General features: G+C 44.3%; 1 protein-coding gene across 3 annotated transcripts in view; it reads left to right on the top strand.

Moving 5' to 3' along the window:
- The window catches only part of TTK (TTK protein kinase), a 184,222-nt gene that overhangs the window by 50,830 nt on the left and 109,081 nt on the right, over positions 1–24,311 (top strand). For all 3 annotated transcript variants that reach the window (XM_033938823.1, XM_033938822.1, XM_033938824.1), the window contains 3 exons: positions 4,036–4,129; positions 5,456–5,582; positions 16,619–16,782. In XM_033938823.1, coding sequence (XP_033794714.1) covers positions 4,036–4,129; positions 5,456–5,582; positions 16,619–16,782 — 385 coding nt within the window. The remainder of the gene's footprint in view (positions 1–4,035; positions 4,130–5,455; positions 5,583–16,618; positions 16,783–24,311) is intronic.

The raw sequence follows: 24,311 nt of genomic DNA, 5'->3' as shown, positions 1-24,311 counted from the left end.
GAATGCCCTCTTGCTCTTTTATTTTTTTGAAAGTTTGAAGAATCTGTCCCTCTCTACTCTCTCTATGCCCTTCATGATCTTGCCTTAGTTCAATATTTAATATTATTTTCTGATTTTAAATCCTCTATGTTCAAGAAGCGTGGGATTAACATAGAGGATTTAGAATCAGAAAATAATATTAAATATTGAACTAAGGCCAGTACTGGGCAGACTTGCACGGTCTGTGTCTGAGTATGGCCGTTTGGTAGAGGATGGGCAGGGGAGGGCTTCAGTGGCTGGGAGGGTGTAGATGGGCTGGAGTAAGTCTTAACAGAGATTTCGACAGTTGGAATCCAAGCACAGTACAGGGTAAAGCTTTGGATTCTTGCCCAGAAATAGCTAAGAAGAAAAAATTAAAAAATTTAAATTGAATCAGGTTAGGCAGACTGGATGGACCATTCGGGTCTTTATCTGCCGTTATCTACTATGTTACTATGTAAGTCTCTATCATATCCCCTCTAAGTCTCCTCTTCCCAGGTTAAAAGAGACCCAGTATCTCCAATCTCTCAGCGTATGAAAGGTTTTCCATCCCTTTTATCAAGATGTGTCACTCTCCTCTAAACCCTCTCGAGTAACGCTATATCCTTCTTAAGGTACGGCGACCAATATTGGACGCAGCACTCCAGATGGGAACGTACCATCGCCCTATACAACGACAGGATAAATTCTAGTTGTAATACCCTTCTTGATTATACCTAGCATTCTATTCGCTCTCTTAGCGGCCGCTGCGCACTGTGATGTCGACTTCATTGTCATGTCAACCATTACCCCCACCAGATTGGCTGAGGCGACCCTGGTGATTCGTATACATCACCGGCTGCTTATGCTCTTTAGGATCCAGGACTTTTTGATCTTACGGCATGGCTCTTGAGTGTGTGGCGCTAGCGCGTAAAGGCTATTTGGACAGAGTTGTCTCCACCCTTCTAATATGTAGGAAGAAAGTGACTATAGCCGCATATGTGAAAGCCTGGAAGCGCTTCCAAGCTTGGTGCGCTCAGAGGAATGAGGACCCAAGCTTGGCACCGATTATCTGTAGTGCTCGCCTTCCTGCAGGAAGGTCTGGAAAAAGGCCTACTTGTTGGCTCCCTGAAAGTTCAGATTGTGGGGCTCTCAGGTTTAAGTCTAGGGTTAATAAGAGCACTGTTGCTCCACATCCAGACATGGCCAGGTTTTTGAAGGGCACTCTGCACCTCCATCCTTTGGTGTGACAAGTTTTTCAGCCTGCAGTCTTAATTAATTTTACTTTATTTCATTCTTTTTTTTTTTTTTTAATCTTTATTCATTTTTCATCTTACATCAAGGCACAATATTACAACATTTAAATTTATACACATCACTTGAATTTCTTTCTATTATTATCTTAAATACATAAATTTATTCCCTCCCCACCCATCCTACCAAAAATATTTTAATCATAAAATTTGTATAAATATTACATTCTTATCTACTGATTAAACCTTAAAAAGAAATTTATACCACCCCCCTCCCCCATATTATAAATGCACTTTCAATGAAAAATGGCATCTAATCATTGCAATAAGTTGTTAATGGCCCCCAGATATTTTTAAAATTATTATAATTTCCTTTTTCTATGGCAATTGTTCTTTCCATTTTGTAAATATGGCATAATGAGTTCCACCAGAATGTATAGTTAAGTCTACTATAATTTTTCCAATTCCTGGTGATATGTTGTATGGCAACTCCTGTCATAATCAATAAAAGTTTATTATTGCTTGATGGAATTTGACTTTTTATTTTCATTGATGTACCAAATAGAATTGTATCATATGATAATGCTACATGGTTCTCTAATAAACAATTAATTTGAGACCAAATTGATTTCCAAAAGGCCATGATACAGGGACAATAAAATATTAAATGATCCAGAGTCCCTGCTTCCAGATTACAATGCCAGCATCTATTAGACTTAGAGCTATCCAACTTTTGTAATCGAACTGGGGTCCAAAATGCTCTATGTAACAAAAAGAACCAAGTTTGTCTCATAGATGCAGACACTGTACATCTCATTCTCCAAGACCAAATTCGTGGCCATTGAGATGCAGAAATTTGATGCTTAATCTCAATGCTCCAAATGTCATTCATTTTCAATCCCGTTGTTCCCAAAGAGCTCAGAAAGGGTTACAGGTTAAACATATGTAGTATAAAGTTTGTTTTTATTTTTATTTATTTATTTAATTGGATTTATATGCTGTCCTCCCCTAGGAGCCCAGAATGGGTTATAAGGTAACATACATAACAGTTAGCAAAATAAGACAGCAATTAACAACAAGGAATAGATTACTAGGGCAATAGGGTACAGTGACTATAGCTGCCTACATTTCAAAACCTAAAAATAGATGCGGTTGGCTTAACTGATCGCAGCAAGGGAATTCCTGATCAGCTGAGCCTCCCTGAAGCTGGGGCCCCAGCATCCACCCCTGAAATCGGCAGGAGGGATGCACACCCCCTCCTATCTCTCCCCCCTCCCCTCCCGTTGTTGCTTAGCAGAAGGGATGGCCACTGCCGCAATCCCCCTGGAACCCCCGACACACACTCCAACCTCAACAACCCACCCCTATCCCGTACCTTTGCTAGGTCAATAGAAGTCTTAGGCCATGCACCGGAAAGGGACCTAAGACCTAGATTGGCTCACATTCCTAAGGCCACTCGGTCAATCAGAGCCTTAGGCCTCCTTCCCAGTGCATTCTGGGATGGAATGGGCATGGCCTAAGACTTCTATTGACCCAGAGCTATTTAGCAGACCATGAGACGGGCCTTAGGCCCCTCCCTGGTTGTTCCCAGGATGCACTGGGAAGGGGAAGGCCCCCATTATGAAGAGGCGGGCCTGCTGGCTGGAGGGAGTTGGCTGACAGATTGCTTTTCTTCAGCAAAGGTACTTGGGGGTTTGTCAGCGTGGGCTTAGAGGTGTCGGGAGGCTGTTGAGGTTGGGTGGTTGTCGGGGGGGGGGGGAGGTTTGAGGTTCGAGGGGTTGCGGCAGAGGGTATGGCAGCAGGAGGGGTTGGGCATCCCTCCTGCTAGGGGATAACAGTGGGGGGAATGTCAGGAGTTCCATGGGAGGTGGCGTCAGGAAGGAGAGGACATCTCTCCTGCTATATGACAATGTGGGGAAGGGTCAGGGGTTCCGAGGGTGGTGGTGGTGGCATAAAGGAGTGGATATCCCTCCTGCTGGACAACAACGGAGGGGGGATAGCAGGAGGGTAATGGCATATTTCCTGCCAATTTTGGGGTGGGTGCTGGGGGTCCCCTGCCATAGTTGGCTCAGTTGATAATGGCAGGGGTATTTTTCCCCTGATCAGCTGAGCTGGCAGGACTCTCCGCTTGCCGGCTCAGCTGGTCGGAGATTCCCTTGCCTCAGTCAGCTGATGGCAAGAGATCACTCGATCAAGCAGGTATGATTCTGTAACCGGCATGGTGAAGCACGGTGACATAGGTGCTGGTTAGAGAATTAGGGGGGTGGTAAGGCATCTGTTTTTTTTAAGAGAGACACAATTCTCAGCCGCGGTCAGAATTCTGTATGAGAGTTCCATGGCAGTAGCTTATACCAACTGTCAAGGAGGAACAAAGTTTGGCAGTCTCCAAGGGAGGCAACTCTTTAATGTAGTTGGGCCAAGCCTCATTTTTTAGTGGTAGTGGCGCATGTTGAAGGCTTACTTGAATGTTCAAGCAGATTTTCTGAGCAGACATGTTTTAGATCTTGGACTGATATTGTCAAAGGAAGCCTTATCTCTCAAGGACCAGTGGGGTCTTCTGATCATGGACTGATGAACACACCATTAGTCCCCTTTCTAACTTCCCTCAGAGACAATGCAGAGAATTACAAGAGAACCCCAAAGGATGGATGTTCTGCCAGATATGTTTTGAACTGGTCTAGTGGAACTCAAGAAAAAAAAACAACTAGTAGATGTGAACTTTTTTCCTCATTTTAGCTGAGTAAATTAATTTTTTTTTTATTATTATTTTTTTTTTAAATAAAAGGCATACTTCTGAGATCTTGTGTACATATGCTGCATCCTCCTTTCCTAAGCCAAAGAAGAGTGAAGATGACTCATGTGATATGGATAAATTAAAGGTAATGTGAAATTCGGTTTGCCTTTAGAAATTCTAGAAATAGTAATGTTATTATTTTCAAACCAGTTGATACCTCTATTGCTAAGGTTAAATTTACATACAAAATAAGTGTGTGTAATAAAAATAAAATATGTTTGATTTAAAAGCTTTGATTGCAGTTAATTGCATTTTGAATCACCATCACGGGTAGGGAGTTGAATATCAAAGGAGGGGATTAGTTTGACTGACCTCCTCTCCCATTCTGGCAAACCTTGGTTGTCAAGGGTAGAGGGTAAAGGAGCAATCCCCAGTTGCTCCTGCTCCTGCCAGCTGTGAGTTCAAATTGGTGGCCACAACCTCTAGCAATAGTATCATGAGACTACTACTACAGATTGTAGCTTCCATTTTGAACCTGGAGTCTACAGGAACAGAAATAATTGGGGAGTTCTCCTGTCTTAACTTTGACCACCAGGGTATTCTTAAGGTGGAAGTGACTGCCTAATTCAGCCAGTAGCAATCCACATTTTAAAGAAATGCTGATTGTTGTGGGCTGAAAATTGACCTGAATAGTGTATTTATGGAAAGTTAGCATCACATTAGTAGCATTAATAATTTTAATCATGATTAGTCTTTGGGTGTTAAGTGATCATTAACATAATTAATCAATAGCACTAATTTGTATATGTGTATATATTTCAAAATAATAATAATAACTTTATTCTTATATACCGCCAACAATCTTGCGACTTCTAGGCGGTTTACAGCAAAGAATATTGCAATGTACATCTGATAGTAACAGCATTAATGATAATAACAACAGTTATGTATTGTAGGGTCGTGAAGTACCTTGCGGTTTGCACAAGGTTGGAAGTTAGTGATTGGGGTTATCAGTTTACAAGAACAGATTTGGGGAGTGATTACGAGGGGGGTTATTGTCCTTGTTCGTTGCCTAGGTATTTTGTGAACAGGTATGTTTTCAGGTGTTTCCTGAATTCTCCATAGTTGTTTGTGTGTGTAATTAGTTTACATTAACCTGTCTTTGTACATGCGTTTATTTTTCTTTTTCAATACAAAAACTTTCCATTAGCAAAGAACCCTAGTGGGTATCTAAATACGTGCTCTTTAATGGACAGTCTATCTTGATCGTGTTTTCATTTAATCACCCGATTAGCTATAACATAATGTCCACTTTTTATATTATTTTACAGTAGCTACCTTTTGACTATACTGCTCAGTGATAACTTGAATTTATTGTGTTGGTGTCCCAAATGAAAGCTTGTAATCTGTCTGGTTTTGGACAGACATGGAGTAATTTTGCTGTTTTTCTTTAACTTTCATTTATACTCAGTTTTCAAAAATTAGCAGCCCTGCAGAGTCATGGTTGCCGCCAAATAAAGATGGTTTGGAAGCTACAGCTGATTCAAGTATACCATTGAATGGAATGGAATATATTCCAGCGTCCTCAAGAAGGTCAGGTAATTGTGACTATCTGTCTTGTAAATTTGTGGTGATGAAATCTGTATATACTAGTAGACTTATGTATAACCTCCTAGGGCATTATGGTGATAATGCTATAAGTGGACATCTCCTTGTAAGAACCCTAATGCTGCAGAGGAGCTCCTATTCTATAATTACATCTGGATGCCCAGATTCCATTATAGAATAAGTATAACCTGGCATATGTAATGTAATGTAATTTATTTCTTATATACCGCTACATCCGTTAGGTTCTAAGCGGTTTACAGAAAATATACATTAAGATTAGAAATAAGAAAGGTACTTGGAAAATTCCCTTACTGTCCCGAAGGCTCACAATCTAACTAAAGTACCTGGAGGGTAATAGTGAAGTGAAAAGTAGAGTTAGAGGAAAAATAAAAATAAAATAAATATTTTAAAAAGACAGCATTGGTCTAAATACTTTGGAAGGTAGAAGAAAGGAGAGAAAGGAATAGAAGCAGAATGGGTCAGCGTCAGTGATGAAGTGGAGCAAGTAAGTTTAGGAGGAGCGATTGACGTATCCAGAAAGGGCTTCTTCTGGCCGACAGTCCCAGGATGCCTATGTCTCCTCCCCTGCGATGTTCTCCCATCCATGCATTCCCTCCCAGACACATTGCCCGTGCCCCAGCCGCTCCAAGGAGGCTGCCCCAGATGAGGTCCACGGTGAATGCAGGATTCTCTCCTCTGCGGGAAAGCCGCCCAGAGCCGACAGTCGATCTTCTTAGCGGATTGCAGGGGGGGAAGAGTTCACACTCTTGGTAGGATCGGGTCTGAGTGCTCTCGGTGGTTGTGGCTGGTCTCATTGCTGCTTAGGTGTAAAAGCAGTTGATCTCCACTGCTGCTGATATTTAAAAGCAGGCAGATTGATCTCTCCAATGGACTGCAGGGGGAGGAGTTCACGCTCCTGGCAGGATCGGGTCTGTGGGCTCTTGGTGGTTGCTGATGTACCCGCTGCTGCTTAGGTGTAAAAGCAGTTGTTTTCCCAATGCTGCTGATATTTAAAAGCAGGCAGATTGATCTCTCCAACAAATTGTATGGTGAAGAGCACACATGTCTGGCTGGATTGGGACAAAGGCTCTCGATAGTGGCGGCTGGTCTTGGTGCTGCTTAGGTGTAAAAGCAGTTGATCTCTTACTTCTGATAATATTTAAAAGCAAGCATATTGATTTTTCCTACGGAATGCTGGGGGAAGAGCTTACTTGTCTGGCTGGATCAGGGCAAAGGGCTCTCGGTAGTGGTGGCTGGTCCTGTTGCTGCTTAGGTGTAAAAAACAGTTGATCTTCCTAGTGTACTGCAGGGGGAGGTGGAGCTCACACTCTTGGTTGGATCGGGTCTGTGTGCTCTTGGTAGTTGCGGATAGTTCCGCTGCTGCTGAGGTGTAAAAAGCAGTTGATTTCCTACTGTTGCTGATATTTAAAAGCAGGTAGATTGATCTCTCCAATGGACTGCAGAGGTTGGTGGGTTGGTCCCGTTGCTGCTTAGGTGTAAAAGCAATTGATCTCCCACTGCTGCTGATATTTAAAAGCAGGCAGATTGTCCAGGGAGAGGAGCTCTGCACTCAAATTGCCATCCTCCTTGCCTCCAAGTTTTTTTTTGCAAGTCTCTTAACATTTTAGATGTCCACAGTTACACCAACTTTAGAGCTGGTGTAACTGAATGCGCCGAAATGCAGCAGGTTGCATGCAAAACTAGGAGACAAGCTCATGCCTCATCCATCTGTGTGCCCCTCTTATATTTGTACACTATAGCAGTGTTTCTCAACTCGGTCCTGGAGTACCCCCTTGCCAGTCACGTTTTCAGGATATCCACAATGAATATGCATAAACTAAATTTGCATACATTGTTTCCATTATATGCAAATTTATTTCATGCATATTCATTGCAGATATCCTGAAAACCTGTCTGGCAAGGGGGTACTCTAGGAGCGAGTTGAGAAACACTGCTATAGTGAACAAATATAAGAGGGGCACATAGATGGATGAGGCATGAGCTCATCTCCTAGTTTTGCATGCAACCTGCATACAACTCCAGGGCCGAGTTGAGAAACACTGCACTATAGCACTTAAGCACTATTCTATAAGGGTGCATATAGGGCATTTAAGTGCTATATTTGTGCATATAGAGCATATAACCTCAGATAACTGTTTATAGAATTGTTCTTCATATAAATTTTCACCATTTATGTAATCACTAATTAAACAACAAAACATCATAACATAAGAATTGCCGCTGCTGGGTCAGACCAGTAGTCCATCGCGCCCAGCAGTCCGCTCATGTGGCGGCCCTCTGGTCAAAGACCAATGCCCTAACTGAGACTAGCCCTACCTGTGTGTGTTCTGGTTCAACAGGTGCTTGTCTAACTTTGTCTTGAATCCCTGGAGGGTGTTTTCCCTTATAACAGCCTTCGGAAGAGCGTTCCAGTTTTCTACCACTCTCTGGGTGAAGAATAATTTCCTTACGTTTGTACAGAATCTATCCCCTTTCAACTTTAGAGAGTGTCCTCTCGTTCTCCCTACCTTGGAGAGGGTGAACAACCTGTCCTTATCTACTAAGTCTATTCCCTTCAGTACCTTGAATGTTTCGATCATGTCCCCTCTCAATCTCCTCTGCTCGAGGGAAAAGAGGCCCAGTTTCTCTAAAGTTTTACTATACGGCAACTCCTCCAGCCCCTTAACCATCTTAGTCGCTCTTCTCTGGACCCTTTCGAGTAGTACCGTGTCCTTATTTATGTACGGCGACCAGTGCTGGACGCAGTACTCCATGTGAGGGCACGCCATGGCCCGGTACAGCGGCATGATAACCTTCTCCGATCTGTTCGTGATCCCCTTCTTTATAATTCCTAGCATTCTGTTCGCCCTTTTCACCGCCATCGCACATTGCGTGGACGGCTTCATCGACTTGTTGATCAGAACTCCCAAGTCCCTTTCCTGGGATGTCTCTCCAAATACCGCCCCGGACATCCTGTATTCGTGCATGAGATTTTTGTTACCGACATGCATCACTTTACACTTATCCACATTGAACCTCATCTGCCATGTCGATGCCCATTCCTCGAGCCCGATTATGTCACGTTGCAGATCTTCGCAATCCCCCTTTAACTTCACTACTCTGAATAACTGTATCATCCGCAAATTTAATCACCTTGCTCATCATACCTATGTCGAAATCGTTTATAAAGATGTTGAAAAGCACGGGTCCAAGCACCGAGCTCTGCGGCACCCCACTTGGTGACGCTCTTCCAGTCCAAGTATTGTCCATTTATCCCCCACTCTGTTTCCTATGCTCCAGCCAGTTTTTAATCCACGTGAGTATTTCATTCTCAATTCCATGGCTCACAATTTTCCAAAGTAGTCGTTCATGCAGAACCTTGTTGAACGCCTTCTGAAAGTCCAGATATACAACGTTGACCGGGTCACCTTTGTCTATCTGCCTGTTAACTCCCTCGAAGAACTTCAGCAAGTTCATCAAGCAAGATCTTCTTCTGCTGAAGCCGTGCTGACTGGTCCTCATCTGATTGTGTCCATCAAGGTGGTCAACGAAGCGTTCCTTTATCAGCGCCTCTACCATCTTTCCCGGTACCGAGGTTAGACTCGCCAGCCTGTAGTTTCCTGGATCTCCCCTCGAACCTTTCTTGAAGATCGGCATAACATTTGCCACTTTCTAGTCTTCCGGAATCCTTCCCGATTTGATCGACATTTTAATTATTAGTTGAAGCAGTTTAGCTATAACCCCTTTCAGTTCTTTGATTACCCTCGGATGGATGCCATCCGGTCCAGGGAATTTATCGTTTTTAAGCCTGTCAATCTGCCTGCATACCTCTTCTAGACTGACCATCAGCCCTTCATTTCCTAGGTATAATCTGTCAGCTTCTGGTATGTTGCGTATATCCTCTTCTGTAAACACAGACGCAAAAAATGTGTTCAGTTTGACGGCGATGGTTTTGTCCTCTTTCAGCACTCCCTTTATTCCATGTCGTCCAACGGCACCACCACTTCATTTGTGGGTCGTTTCCCCTTAATGTATTGAAAGAACGGCTTGAAGTTTTTCGCCTCATTGGCAATTTTTCCTCCTAGTCCCTTTTGGCCTCTCTTACCGCCTTATGGCACCTCCTTTGATGTTGCTTGTGCTTTTTCCAGTTTTCCTCTTTTTTTGAGCTTTTCCATTCTTTAAACGAAGCCTTCTTATCTCTGATCGCTTCTTTCACTGCTACAGTGAGCCATGCCGGTTCCTTCTTTTTCCTCTTGGATCTCTTGTTGATACGCGGTATATATAGATTTTGCGCCTCAGTGACTATGTCCTTAAAAAGAGACCATGCTTGCTCTATCATTTTTACAGCACTTATCCTTTTCTTTTTTTATTTTATAATTCTTTATTCATTTTAACACTTCCAATAAGTGAAAACAGTAAAGAAAACAGTTTGCACAATAAACAATACTTAATAATCTTACATGACATTAACAAAGTAATATCCCTCCCTTCCTACCCCCTTTTATCAATCAAATTATCCATTAGTTCTTAGAAGTATAATAAGTAACATATACCAAATATATCCTGCCTATATAACAATCATTTTGAAATCATAAAAACAGTAAACAGAACCTTCACCTCCTCCCAAATCTTTAAGTAAGATATTATTTCATTTAAACCCTTTTGTTCCCTTCCCCTCCCTTCCCTTGGATAGGTAAAGTAATACGTAAAATACATTAAAACTATAATAATTCTACAAAAGACGTCAATGGGCCCCATATTAATTTGAAATTTTTTGTATTTCCTGTCAGATCTGCATTCATTTTCTCAAATTTATAGATTAAGCATAAGTTTGCCCATCAAAATGTGAAATTAAGTCGATCCCAATTTTTCCAATTTCTTGTGATTAATTGTATCGCTGTTCCCAACTCATGTTTCCTTTACATTTATCTCATGTTCTCAGTACCAAGATGCCTAGAATATATAAAGAGAACAGAGTATTAATGGATACATGGATAACATTGCGTTATGTCAGTAATTTAACACCTAATCCAATACATAAATTAACAAATCAATCTTTATGGGTAAACTCCAAGATTCAAATTGGCGGATTTAAAGTCATATGGAAGCATTGGATTATTGCAGGTATACTGATTTTAGATGATGTTATTTCAAATGGTAAACTGCTTGATTTTTCGCAGTTACAACATAAATTTGGTCTTAATAAATCACAAAGTTTTAAATGGTTGCAACTGAAGCAGGCTATTCAGGAGGGGTTCCCTGAATGGAAAAATCTTAATAACCAGTATAGTCTGGAATTCTTATGCTTTCAGGCGAATTTCTTGGGACACCAAGCCGCACAGTGGTATAAATTGATATCTGAATATATGAATAAAAAACCAAGGACTGGTCTTAGAGACATTTGGAGCATTGAGATTAAGCATCAAATTTCTGCGTCTCAATGGCCACAAATTTGGTCTTGGAGAATGAGATGTACAGTGTCTGCATCTGAGACAAACTCGGTTCTTTTTGTTACATAGAGCTTTTTGGACCTCAGTTCGATTAGAAAAGTTAGATAGCGCTAAATCTAATAGATGCTGGCATTGTAATCGAAGCAGGGACTCTGGACCATTTAATATTCTATTGTCCCTGTATCATGGCCTTTTGGAAATCAATTTGGTCTCAAATTAATTGTTTACTAGAAAACCATGTAGCTTTAACATATTCTGTTCGGGATGTCAATGAGAGCAAAAAGTCAAATTTCATCAAGTATTGATTATGACAGGAGTCGCCATACAACATATCACCAGTAATTGGAAAAATTACAATAGGCTTAACTATACATTTTGGTGGAATTCGCTATGTCATATTTATAAAATGGAAAGAACAATTGCCATACAAAAAGGGAACTATAATAATTTTAAAAAGATTTGGTGTCCATTAACAAATTATTGTAATGAATAGACATCATTTTCCACTGAAAGTACATTTATACAAAGGGGGGAGGGGGGATGGTATATAAGTTCTTTTAAGGGTTTTATTAATAGATAAGAATACAATATTTATATGATATTTTGATTTAAATATTTGTGGGAAGGGTGGGTGGAGAGGGAATAAATGTATGTATGTAAAATGATAATTGAACAAATTTCAAGTGATTGTGCAAAAGTTTCAAAGGATGTAATATTGTGTACTTGATGTAAGATGAAAAATGAATAAAGAATTTGAAAAAAAAAAAAAGTTTTCTTTTATATTTATCTAGGGGATCTTTTACATATAACAATGTGCCACAAATCACAACTTCAAAGGTCAAAGGGATCACAACTTCTAAAATATTATTTATATGTCCTCAAATCAACTTCCAAAAAATTTGAATCATAGGGCAATAAAACAGTAAGTGATCCAATGTTCCCATGTCCAGATGACAGTGCTAGCATCTATTAGATCTTGAATTGTCTAACTTATTCAATCTAACCGGGTCCAAAAAGAATGATGTAACAAAAAGAACCAAGTTTGTTTCATAGGTGCCAACGCTGTACTTATCCTCTTCTTAATCTTCTTCCCCACCATGAGTCTCATCCCTTCGTAATTCCCTTTTCGGAAGTTCAGCGCCATGGCCTCCTTGAAGGCCGAATCCAGTCGGGTTTTCAGGATTTCCCCAATGAATATGCATTGAAAGCAGTGCATGCACATAGATCTCATGCATATTCATTGGGGAAATCCTGAAAACCCGACTGGATTCGGCCCTCAAGGAGGGACTTTGGAGACCTCTGATTTAGAACATAACTCCAGAAGAGACAGTCAGTTTGGATAAGCAGTTCTGCAAAATCTTTTTACTTCCTGAGCACCCAACTTTCCCTCCAACCCAGTTGGATTTTGCCAGGCTCCTGTATATTCAATATTTCATCTCTCCCAGACACATGATCCTGGCTGCTTGGGAGTCCTACATCTGAGAATATTATGCCTGCTTGTCCTTGGAGAAAGCAAAGATACTAATGGTCTAATGAGCTGACCATTAGACCACATGGCTCCCCACTCTCCCCCATCCTATTCAACCTTTTCATGAGCTCTCTTGGTAACATCAAATTTGATATTGTCCTACGCAGATGACATCTTTCTCCTTATTCCCATAGCCAACAATCACTCAGACATCACCAACAAAGTCTCGCATAATATTGAAAGAATCCAAATCTGGGCAACTACCAACAAACTAAAATTAAACACAACTAAAACCAAAGTTCTATATTTCCACACACCTGAACAGACGGCACCTACAAGCATCACTCTTCGATCGGGCAAGACACTCCCTTTAGAAGAATCCTCAAAAATCTTAGATTGCATACTAGACTCCACACTTGACCTTGGAACCACAAATCTCCAGTCTCCAAAAGAAATCCGTCTACACTTTGAGACAACTAAGATTAATCAGACCATACTTTCACTAACACCACTTCGCCTTAATTGTACAACTGATGATACTACCACTACTGGACACATGTAAAGTGATGCATGACGGTAACAAAAATCTCATGTATGAATACAGGCGGTACTTGGAGAGACCTCCCAGGAAAGGGACTTGGGAGTTCTGATCGACAAGTCAATGAAGCCGTCTGCGCAATGTGTGGCGGCGGCGAAAAGGGCGAACAGAATGCTAGGAATGATAAAGAAGGGGATCATGAACAGATTGGAGAAGGTTATCATGCCGCTGTACCGGGCCATGGTGTGCCTTCACCTGGAGTACTGCGTCCAGCACTGGTTGCCGTACATGAAGAAGGACACGGTACTACTTGAAAGAGTCCAGAGAAGAGCGACGAAGATGGTTAAGGGGTTGGAGGAGCTGCCATACAGCGAAAGATTAGAGAAACTGGGCCTCTTTTCCCTCAAATAGAGGAGATTGAGAGGGGACATGATCGAAACATTCAAGGTACTGAAGAGGATAGACTTAGTAGATAAGGACAGATTGTTCACCCTCTCCAAGGTAAAGAGAACGAGAGGGCACTCTAAAGTTAAAAGGGGATAGATTCCGTACAAACATAAGAAAGTTCATAAGAACATAAGCATCGCCTCTGCCGTGTCAGACCACAGGTCCATCATGCCCAGCAGTCCGCTCCCGCGGCGGCCCCCCAGGTCAATGACCTGTAAGTGATCTAATGCTCTAAAGCATTTTGTACTGTATAGTAACCCTCTAATTGTACCCTTCAATCCTCTTTTCCTTCAGGAACTCATCCAATCCCATTTTGAAACCCAAAATCGTACTCTGCTCTACCACTTTTTCTGAAAGCGAATTCCAGGTGTCCACCACCCTCTGAGTGAAGAAGAACTTCCTAGCATTTGTTCTAAATCTGTCTCCCTTCAATTGTTTTGAGTGCCCTCTAGTTTTTGTTGCCCCTGCCAGTCTGAAGAATCTGTCCCTCTCTACCTTCTCTATACCCTTCATAATCTTGTAAGTTTCTATCATATCCTCCAGTCTTCCGGGATTACCCCTGTTTTCAAGGATAGGTTGCAAATCTGCTGTATCCTTGAAAACAGGGGTAATCCCAGAAGACTGAAGGATAGCGAATGTTACACCTATCTTCAAGAAAGGATCCAGAGGCGACCCAGGTAGAAAACTGGAATGCTCTTCCGGAGTCTGTCATAGAGGAAAACACCCTTCAGGGATTCAAGACAAAGTTAGACAAGTTCCTGATAAATAAGGACGTACGCTGGTAGGGTTAATCTCAGTTAGGGCACTGGTCTTTGACCAGAGGGCCGCTGCGTGAGCGGACTGCTGGGCATGATGAACCACTGGTCTGACCCAGCAACGGCAATTCTGATGTTCTTATGACTACTGCAACTCCATTTACATGGGAATCAACACCATTCTAATCCACAAAATGCAACTCTTAGAAAACACCGCTGTTAGACTAATCTTCAACCTGAGAAAATATGACTCGATTACAGTCTTCACCAGGTAACTGCACTGGCTACCCATCCCATCACGAATAACCTTCAAAACTTCATGCATCATTCACCGCATAATTTATAGAAACTCCGCAGCTCCTCTCATCCAGTTCTTCTCCAAGGCATGGTCTACTTCCCGCAGAACCCTCAAAAGAATACTTCTAAATCTCCCTTCCACAAAAAATCTTCAATACAAACGTTTTCCACTCCATGTTCATCTTTCTAGAAGTAAAAACTTGGAATGACTTTACAGAAACGACCAGGACAGAACCTAATCACACCATATTCCGGAAGAAACTGAAAACTCATCTGTTTGACACTTAATCACCATACCCGCTCCTGCCTAGGTTATATAAAGAAAATAAAATATTAGTAGATACATGGAAAACGTTAAGATATGTTAATAACTTAACACCTATTTCAATTCTTAAATCAATGTATCAGACCCTAAGGCTAAACTCCAAGATTCAAATTGGCGGATTTAAGGTCATCTGGAAATATTGGATGAAGGCAGGTATACGCACTTTAGATGATGTTATTTCTAATGGTAAGCTGCTTGACTTTTCACAATTGCAACACAAATATAGTCTTAATAAATCACAAAATTATAAGTGGTTGCAATTGAAGCAGGCCATTCAGATAGGGTTTCCTGAATGGAAAAATCTTAGTGATCAGTATAGTTTGCCGTTCTTGTGTTTTCAGGTGGACTTTCTGGGAAACCAGGCTGCTCAGTTGTACAAATTGATATCGGGATTTATGAATAAAAAAACAAAAACTGGTCTTAGGGTATTGAGATTAAGCATCAAATTAATGCGTCTCAATGGCCTCGAATTTGGTCTTGGAGGATGAGATGTACAGTGTCTGCATCTATGAGACAAACCTGGGTTGTGTTTTTTTTTTTTTTTTTTTTGTTGCATAGAGCATTTTAGACCCTGGTTCGTTTACAGAAGTTAGATAGCTCTAAGTCAAATAGATGCTGGCACTGTCATCTGGAAGCTGGGACATTAGATCATTTGTTATTCTATTGTCTATTGATTCTTGCTTTTTAGAAATCAATATGGGGGGTCAAATAAATTGTATGTTGGAAAATCCAGTGGCATTATCCTATGATACTGTGCTGGTTGGCATGTCAATGAGAACTAAGAGCCAAATATCATCTAAGAATAATAGGCTTTTACTTATTATGACTGGGGTTGCCATACAACAGATTGTGAGTAATTGGAAAAACTGGAAGAGACTTAATTACAGTTTCTGGTGGAACTCTTTATGTCACATTTATAAAATGGAAAGGACAATAGCTACACAGCAGGGGATATTTAGAACATTTCAGGGGATTTGGGAGCCATTAGCAAAATATAATGATTGAATATTATTTTTCCCCTTAAATTGCACATCCAGGAGGGGGGAGGGTTTTTTGATCTGACTATTAGATAAGGTATTTAGGAATAGGGTTTATGATAAGTTTCTTGAAATTAAAGAATGTATTTGATTAGGGGGGAGGGGGGGATAATTTTTGATATAGAATTTAACAAAATATTAAGTGTTATAATTGAGTTTTAAATGCTATACATACTGTCACACTAATTGTAAGTTTTTTTTGTTTGTTTGTTTGTTTTTTTTTTAAATGAATAAAGAATTGGAAAAAAAAAAAAAAGAAAGAATTTTAGAGTAGGAAAACTGTTCATCATTTATCTCTAGTATAGAAAGTGATGATCCAAAAGATCTCATCATACCCTGTTTAGAGATGGTGTGTGTATTCCTGCATCCTTTTGTTTAAAGACCCACTTGTTGTAGTTTGACATGCAGATTTGTAGTGGAACCACCACAGGCATTTCACAGCTGCTTGTAGTTATCCTTTTGTGGAAAATCTCCAGTCTTTCAAAACAGATCGCTGCACAACCATATGTAACTTTACAAGCCAGTTAACACCTTGGATTTGGGAGACTGGGATTGAAACTGCTAGAACCCAGAATTATACCTGTAAGATTTTGCACTGGTACAAAAATGCCTAAATGTAATACATTGCTTTTGCTTCACCACAGAAAGATGGTATATCGAAAATATAATAATAATTGTAATTTATAGCATTTGCATGGGTTTGTTTTAGATATACAGGTAATGGGAAAGGAACTAGGTGTACCTTTGTTTAATCAGCAAGAACACAGAGCAGAGCCAGATGATTCAAGTAACTGTCAAAAACCACTAGAACTACCTAAGAAGAATGGTGCTGAAAAAGAATGCACTTGGAAGGTTGCAGAAACTACATCTAAGGTAATTCTATCTTTCAATAGCAGAAAAAAAAAAAGTTTTAAAACTTATTTTTAGAAATAGATATTTCATCTAAACTTATATACCAAAATTACATATACAAATCTTGGCAGCTGTTTTGATTACTTCTGTCATCTTGGAAAAAGGAAACATAATGCATGTATGCCCTTACTGGTAGGGAACCAGTAAGAAATTTTTATTTCTTAATTGTCTCTCCAGACCGGCACAGAACTGATGGGTAATAGCTCACCATGACCAGCAGGTGGAGACTAAAAGACAAACTTTTAGCTGTAGTATCAAGTGGGCTGTGCAGTCCCCAGTACAGTCAGTCTGCTCTCAGTTTCCAGCAGGTGGAGTTGTAAAGTCTGTGCAGTCTTCCCTGGTTTAATGTAGGGCTGTTGGATTTTGTTTAAATTGGCCTTCTTGTCCCTGTTTGTGGTGCCGGATTGAGTTTGGGGGACCCTTTTGGGGTCGGTCCGACCTCGGGAGTGCCACACTCGACAGGTTGAGACACTCCCTCCATTTCCCCCCACCTCCCCAAATTTTGACTGTAGAGGTGCCTCAGCTGTAAGCCTTGCCACGACACCGGCAAGGCATAGAGCTTTGAGAGCCAGTGAGGTCTGTTCAATTGTAAATTAAAGTTATATTGAAAAAAAAAATAAAGTTCTGAGGCAGTGCCAGTCTGACAGGAAGCCTTCAAATAAGGTAAATTGATTTTAATTGCTATCTGACACATGCATTTTTTTTTATGTAGCGGTTTTTGCAATGATCACTTTTAAAGGGAAAAAGTGCTCATTGTGCTCCAGGCGCACATTCGATGCTTGTATCATGCCATCTGTATGCTGAAATTGTCGATACCTCAACTTTTGGATTTTCTCCAGGATGGAGTGAACAAGGGGCTTTCTTTTTACTTGCTTAAAGTGCAGGTTGCAGACTTGGTGTGCTTTCATAGGTTGGTGAAGGGCAAGTCCTTGGCATCTCATCACATTTTGCTTAAATTTCATAGGGGGAGAGTGTCCTGTTTAGCCTCCAGTCAGGGCGTCTGTTCTTCTTTGGGATCTAAATCCCAAATCTTTGAACTCTCATGTCTGCTTCCTTTGAGTCTCTGGGAGAGTGCTCTCTTAAGGATCTCACTTTGAAGACATTATTTTTGGTGGCTATTGCATCAGCGAGATGGATTTCGGAGTTGCAGGTGTTTCTTTCCTTTTCTGAGGACAAAGTGGTGTTATGTACAGTCCCTTCCTTTCTTCCCAAGGTAGTATCGGCTTTTCATGTTAATCAGCCGGTTGTCTTGTCTTTTTAGGGGAGGCCAGTGGGGTACAGAAACGGCACCTCTTGCTTCAGCTGGACATCACCAGGAGTTGCTTATTTATCTTCTTCAGACTCGCAAGTTTAATTGTTGATAGGTAGTCTGAGAAAAGGAGAAGTGACATCTCATCCCCCTTCTCACCCCCCCCCCCCGGCACTCCGCTCATTGAATAAGTCTCTCTTTTCGTTACCATTCTCCTCTACGGCCAACTTCAGATTCCATCCCTTCGACTTTGTTCCAGGAATACAGTGCAGCAAACAGCCTGACTCTGTACATTAAGCTCCGACTGTGGCAGTGCTAAAGTCCAAGCTCAAAGCCCACTTCTTTGAAGATGCTTTCAATTCCAAACTCCAACCTACCTTCTAAGCATCAGTGTCTGTCTGTCATTCCCTCTGCAATTCCCCCACCTGAGCACTGTGTATTGATGCACCTTGTTGTCAAGTTTCTGTCTTGACTAGATTGTAAGCTTTTTTATCCCAGGACAAGCAGGCAGGTATTCTCACTAGTGGGTGATGTCATCAGACAGAGCCCCGGTACGGACGTCTCACAAGCACGTGTTGCTTGTAGAAACTTAAAGTTTCTAGATGCCCGCACCGCGCATGCGCCGGTGCCTTCCTACCCGGAGATCCGGGCGTGTCTCCTCAGTTCTTTCTTTTCCGCGGAGCTGAGAAGTTCAACTTCATCATGCGCTAGCTGAATTCAGTTAAATTTGCCTTCCTTGTCCGCGTTTTCGCTTTCTTTTAATTACAGTTAACAGTTCTTTTCTTTTCGGTAAAAAAAAAAAAAAAAAAAGAAGATTATTTCCTCCGGCGGGTCGAACGGGCCAGCCACGTGGCTTAGGCCCACTGGTTTCGACCTTGCGGCGGAGATTTTCCGGCCTATGTCCCGGCCAATCACCGGGTTTAAAAAGTGCAGCAAGTGCCAACGCGCGATTTCACTCACGGACCCTCACTGGCGCTGTTTGCAGTGTTTGGGCCCTGACCACATCCCGAAATCGTGCAGGCCTTGCTCTACCCTGACGGCACGCTCATTCAAGCGGCGTTGCCTATTGTGGGAATCGATGTTCAAGATGGACGCAGCTAAGGATCCCTCAGCCTCCACTTCATCCGATACCTCCCCGGTTCGGGCAAAACCGGCATCGACCCCTCCTGCATCGAGCGTGGTGAAACCGGCATCGCTCGCCCCGACACCTTCCACGAGCTCGACGTCGGTGCCTGCCCCGGTCTCCTCGGTTCAGGTACCTCTTCCTTCCACAGTGCCACCAATGGTCATCAAAGTGCCGAAAGCTACTAAGCAGAAGCACTCGGCCTCGAAGGAGCGCGATGTCCGTGCAGGAGGACCCCCTTTCGGTGCGGATCCCTCCTTATCGGCTTCGCTACGGTCCGTGCTGGAAGCTCAATTCGTTGAGCTCATGCAGACCATCGGACCCGGGCTCATCGCTGCCATACAGGGTGACCTCCCGGCACCGATCCAAAGGGGCGGTCCGCCCCCTCCTCCTCCCCCACACCGTTCGACCTCGACAACCGACGAGGACGAACGGGGGAGGGCGGCGATGCCCACGCGGCAAGCATCGCTTACCGATATGCCGCCATTAGAACCCATTACGCCCCCGCGCCAACATGGGACCAGACCTCCGATCGATAATCGAAGCCCTGGGCATAGTCAGGAAGAGTTCTTCCGTACTCCTTACCAGACTTGGGTAGCATCGCAAGAACCCGCATCGCAAACCCAGTTACGATCCACCGCTTCCAGCCCCATCCATTTGGGGGCCTCGGGAGACCATGCGATGCACAGACGATCCCGATCCCCGTCCCGCCACCGAGACGGGCACCGATCGAGACACTCATCCTGGCACTCCTCACGCCATTCGGAGGTGTCACCGCAGAAAAAACTGCAACGTAGGGGATACTCCTCATCAGAGGTGTCCCCTCCGAGGGGCCCGGAGTACGAGGCACCGGTGCCCGATTCTCCTTGTCACTCCCCGATGTCCACGGACCTAGAGGCCTCATCCTCCTCCAGCCCGTCCCACAGACCGACGCTGGCGGAACAATTGTCCTTCTCATCATTCCTCCGACAAATGGCGGATGATCTGGATGTGACCCTTGACACGGGCTCCAGATACTCCAAAGAGTATCTGGACACCATGCATTTACCTAACCCTCCAACGGAGTCGCTTCGGCTCCCCTTGCATAAATTACTGGACCAGACCTTCATGCAGTGCTTCGAAACGCCGTATTCCATACCGGCGATCCCCAGCAAACTCGATGCTCGATACCGCATCGTGCACCATAAAGGGTTCGAGGGCCCTCAACTCTCCCACCAATCCCTACTGGTCGAGTCCTCTCTTAAACGCTCTCATCCCTCCCAGGTCTACGCCTCTGTACCACCGGGCCGAGAGGGGAGAACGATGGATAAATTTGGTAGAAAATTCTACCAAAATTCCATGATGGCGTCACGGGTGCTAAACTACAACTTCTTTTTCTCTTCCTATCTGGAGTTCTTCTTGCCGGTGCTCCGCAAGTTCACTCCGTTTATAGACAACCAAGCTCGATTCGAGTTCGAGGAAGTGGTAGCCTCCCTCTCCCAATTGCGCCTCCAGCTGATGCAATCCTCCTTCGATGCATTTGAACTCTCGGCACGCGCTGCCGCAAGCGCGGTAGCTATGCGTCGCCTGGCATGGCTCCGTACTATCGATATGGATCCCAACCTACAGGATAGACTCGCCAACGTACCATGTGCTGGAGCTGACCTGTTCGATGAGTCTATCGAAACTGTTACCAAGAAGCTGTCGGATCATGAAAAATCCTTTCAATCCATCCTGCGGCCCAAACCCAAACCTCAACAGTCTCGACCTTCCAGGCCACCCCTGATTTACCAGCGGCGTTACATGCCCAGACAAACGCCCGCTGCGAGACAGCCTGCGAAGAGACAACCTCCCCAGAAGTCTCAGCAAAAACCTCAGCCACCGGCTGTACCTAAGGCTCCCCAGCCCTTTTGACGCCCCCCCGGGAGCATAACCTCGGCCTCTCCCATAGGGGGCCGCCTCCATCTTTTTTACCACCGATGGGAGGCCATAACCACGGACCTATGGGTCCTCTCCATCATAAAAGAAGGATACTCTCTTCAATTCCACCGGGTCCCCCCGGACCATCCCCCAAGAGAGTATCCTTCAAGCTCGACGCAGACCGCCCTTCTTCTTCAGGAAGTCCAAACCTTACTTCAGCTTCGGGCCGTCGAGCCGGTCCCGTCAGACCAATTGAACCGAGGGTTTTACTCCCGGTACTTCCTCGTCCCGAAGAAAACGGGCGACCTGCGACCCATTTTAGACCTTCGGGCCCTCAACAAGTTCCTGGTCAAAGAGAAGTTCCGCATGTTGACTTTGGCTTCTCTATACCCCCTCCTGGAGCAGAACGACTGGTTATGCTCCCTGGACCTCAAGGAGGCCTACACTCACATCCCCATTCACCCGGCCTCCCGAAAGTTCCTCAGATTTCGGGTGGGAAATCTGCACCTACAGTATCGAGTGCTACCATTCGGCCTATCTTCGTCCCCCAGAATCTTCACAAAGTGCCTGGTGGTAGTGGCCGCAGCACTCCGGGACAGGGGTCTACAGGTGTTCCCCTACCTCGACGACTGGCTCATCAAGGCCCCGTCAGCCCCAGAGGTCACTTCGGCGGCCTTGGCTACAACCTACTTCCTCCAGAATTTGGGTTTCGAGATCAACTTCTCCAAGTCTCATCTACAACCCACCCAGACCCTCCCCTTCATCGGAGCGGTCCTGGACACCACCCGACTCCGAGCATTCCTGCCTCGGCAACGCATGGAGTCTCTTCTTTATCTCTGCCAGTCGGTGGCTACTCGCCAAACCCTACCGGCGAGACAACTGATGGTGCTTCTGGGCCATATGGCCTCCACAGTACACGTGACACCCTTTGCCAGACTCCACCTCAGGATCCCCCAGTGGACCCTGTCATCACAGTGGAATCAGACATCCGATCCACTATCCAAACGCATCGTAGTCACACCTGCTCTTCGGCAGTCTCTACTTTGGTGGATGACCTCTTCGAATCTATCCAGAGGTTTGCTGATGCACTCTCCCCCCCATCAGAAAGTTCTCACAACCGATTCGTCGAACTACGCATGGGGGGCCCACCTGGAGGGTCTCCGCACCCAAGGATTCTGGACCAGTGCGGAAAGACTACACCAAATCAATCTATTGGAACTCAGAGCCATCTTCAATGCGCTCCAAGCTTTCCAACACCTACTCCACGACATGGTAATCCTCATTCGCACAGACAATCAGGCCGCCATGTATTATATCAACAAGCAAGGAGGCACGGGCTCGGCCCTCCTTTGCCAGGAAGCTCTACGAGTCTGGGACTGGGCGGTGCGCCACAACGCCCTACTCAGAGCAGTATACATCCAGGGGGAGAACAACGTCTTAGCAGACAAACTAAGCCGTCTGCTACAGCCGCACGAATGGACTCTCCATTCCAACCCCCTCCACCAAATCTTCACGCAATGGGGGACGCCTCAGATAGACCTCTTTGCGGCTCCCCACAACGCCAAACTGCCTCAGTTTTGCTCCAGGATCTACACTCCTCATCGCCTCGAGGCAGATGCTTTTCTACTGAACTGGGGGAAACGATTTCTATATGCGTTCCCACCATTCCCGCTGATCCAGAAGACTCTGGTCAAGCTGAAACTCGAACGGGCCACCATGATTCTAATAGCTCCTCGGTGGCCCAGACAACCTTGGTTCTCCCTCCTACTTCAACTCAGCAGCAGGGAACCAGTACCACTTCCAGTGTTTCCTTCACTACTTACTCAACATCAAGGATCACTACTTCATCCCAACCTGCAGTCTCTCCACCTGACAGCTTGGTTCCTCTCAACGTAACCCCTCACCAATTCTCACAAGAAGTGAGGGAGGTCTTGGAGGCTTCCAGGAAGCCCGCCACTCGACAATGCTACTCCCAGAAATGGACCAGGTTCTCCTCATGGTGTGTTTCTAAGTCAAAGGAACCTCAGCGAGCTTCCTTATCCTCCGTGCTGGATTATCTCCTACACCTATCTCAATCTGGGCTCAAGTCCACATCCATACGAGTCCACCTGAGCGCTATTGCGGCGTTCCACCAGCCTCTACAAGGGAAACCCCTCTCGGCCCATCCGGTGGTCGCCAGATTTATGAAAGGACTCTTCCATGTTAACCCTCCTCTCAAACCACCCCCAGTAGTTTGGGACCTCAATGTAGTCCTTTCTCACCTCATGAAGCCCCCGTTTGAACCACTCAACAGGGCCCCTCTGAAGTATCTCACCTGGAAAGTGCTTTTCCTTGTAGCCCTTACGTCCGCTCGCAGAGTCAGCGAACTCCAGGCATTGATGGCGGACCCACCATTCACAGTATTCCACCATGACAAGGTGGTCCTCCGCACTCACCCGAAATTCCTGCCTAAGGTGGTCTCCGAATTTCATCTCAACCAATCCATTGTACTTCCAGTATTCTTCCCTAAGCCTCATTCTCACCACGGAGAATCGGCCCTCCACACTCTAGACTGTAAACGTGCCTTGGCTTTCTACCTGGATCGCACCAAGCCACACAGAACCACTCCTCAACTTTTTGTCTCCTTCGATCCTAACAAGTTGGGAAGACCCGTATCAAAGCGCACCATCTCTAATTGGATGGCGGCTTGTATCTCTTTCTGCTATGCCCAGGCTGGATTATCACTTCCCTGTAAGGTCACAGCCCATAAGGTCAGAGCAATGGCAGCCTCAGTAGCATTCCTCAGATCAACACCAATCGAGGAAATTTGCAAGGCTGCCACCTGGTCCTCGGTTCACACATTCACCTCACATTATTGTCTGGATACCCTCTCCAGACGGGATGGACAGTTTGGCCAAACAGTATTGAAAAATTTATTCTCTTAAGTCGCCAACTCCCCCTCCATCCCACTGAGGTTAGCTTGGAGGTCACCCACTAGTGAGAATACCTGCCTGCTTGTCCTGGGATAAAGCAACGTTACTTACCGTAACAGTTGTTATCCAGGGACAGCAGGCAGCTATTCTCACGTCCCACCCACCTCCCCTGGGTTGGCTTCTCAGGCTAGCTACCTGAACTGAGGAGACACGCCCGGATCTCCGGGTAGGAAGGCACCGGCGCATGCGCGGTGCGGGCATCTAGAAACTTTAAGTTTCTACAAGCAACACGTGCTTGTGAGACGTC

Source organism: Geotrypetes seraphini, chromosome 3 (assembly GCF_902459505.1).
Source record: "Geotrypetes seraphini chromosome 3, aGeoSer1.1, whole genome shotgun sequence".
NCBI classification, from domain to species: Eukaryota; Metazoa; Chordata; class Amphibia; order Gymnophiona; family Dermophiidae; genus Geotrypetes; species Geotrypetes seraphini.
The sequence above is the reverse complement of the archived record's forward strand: the minus strand, read 5'-3'. Positions and strand labels throughout refer to the sequence as shown.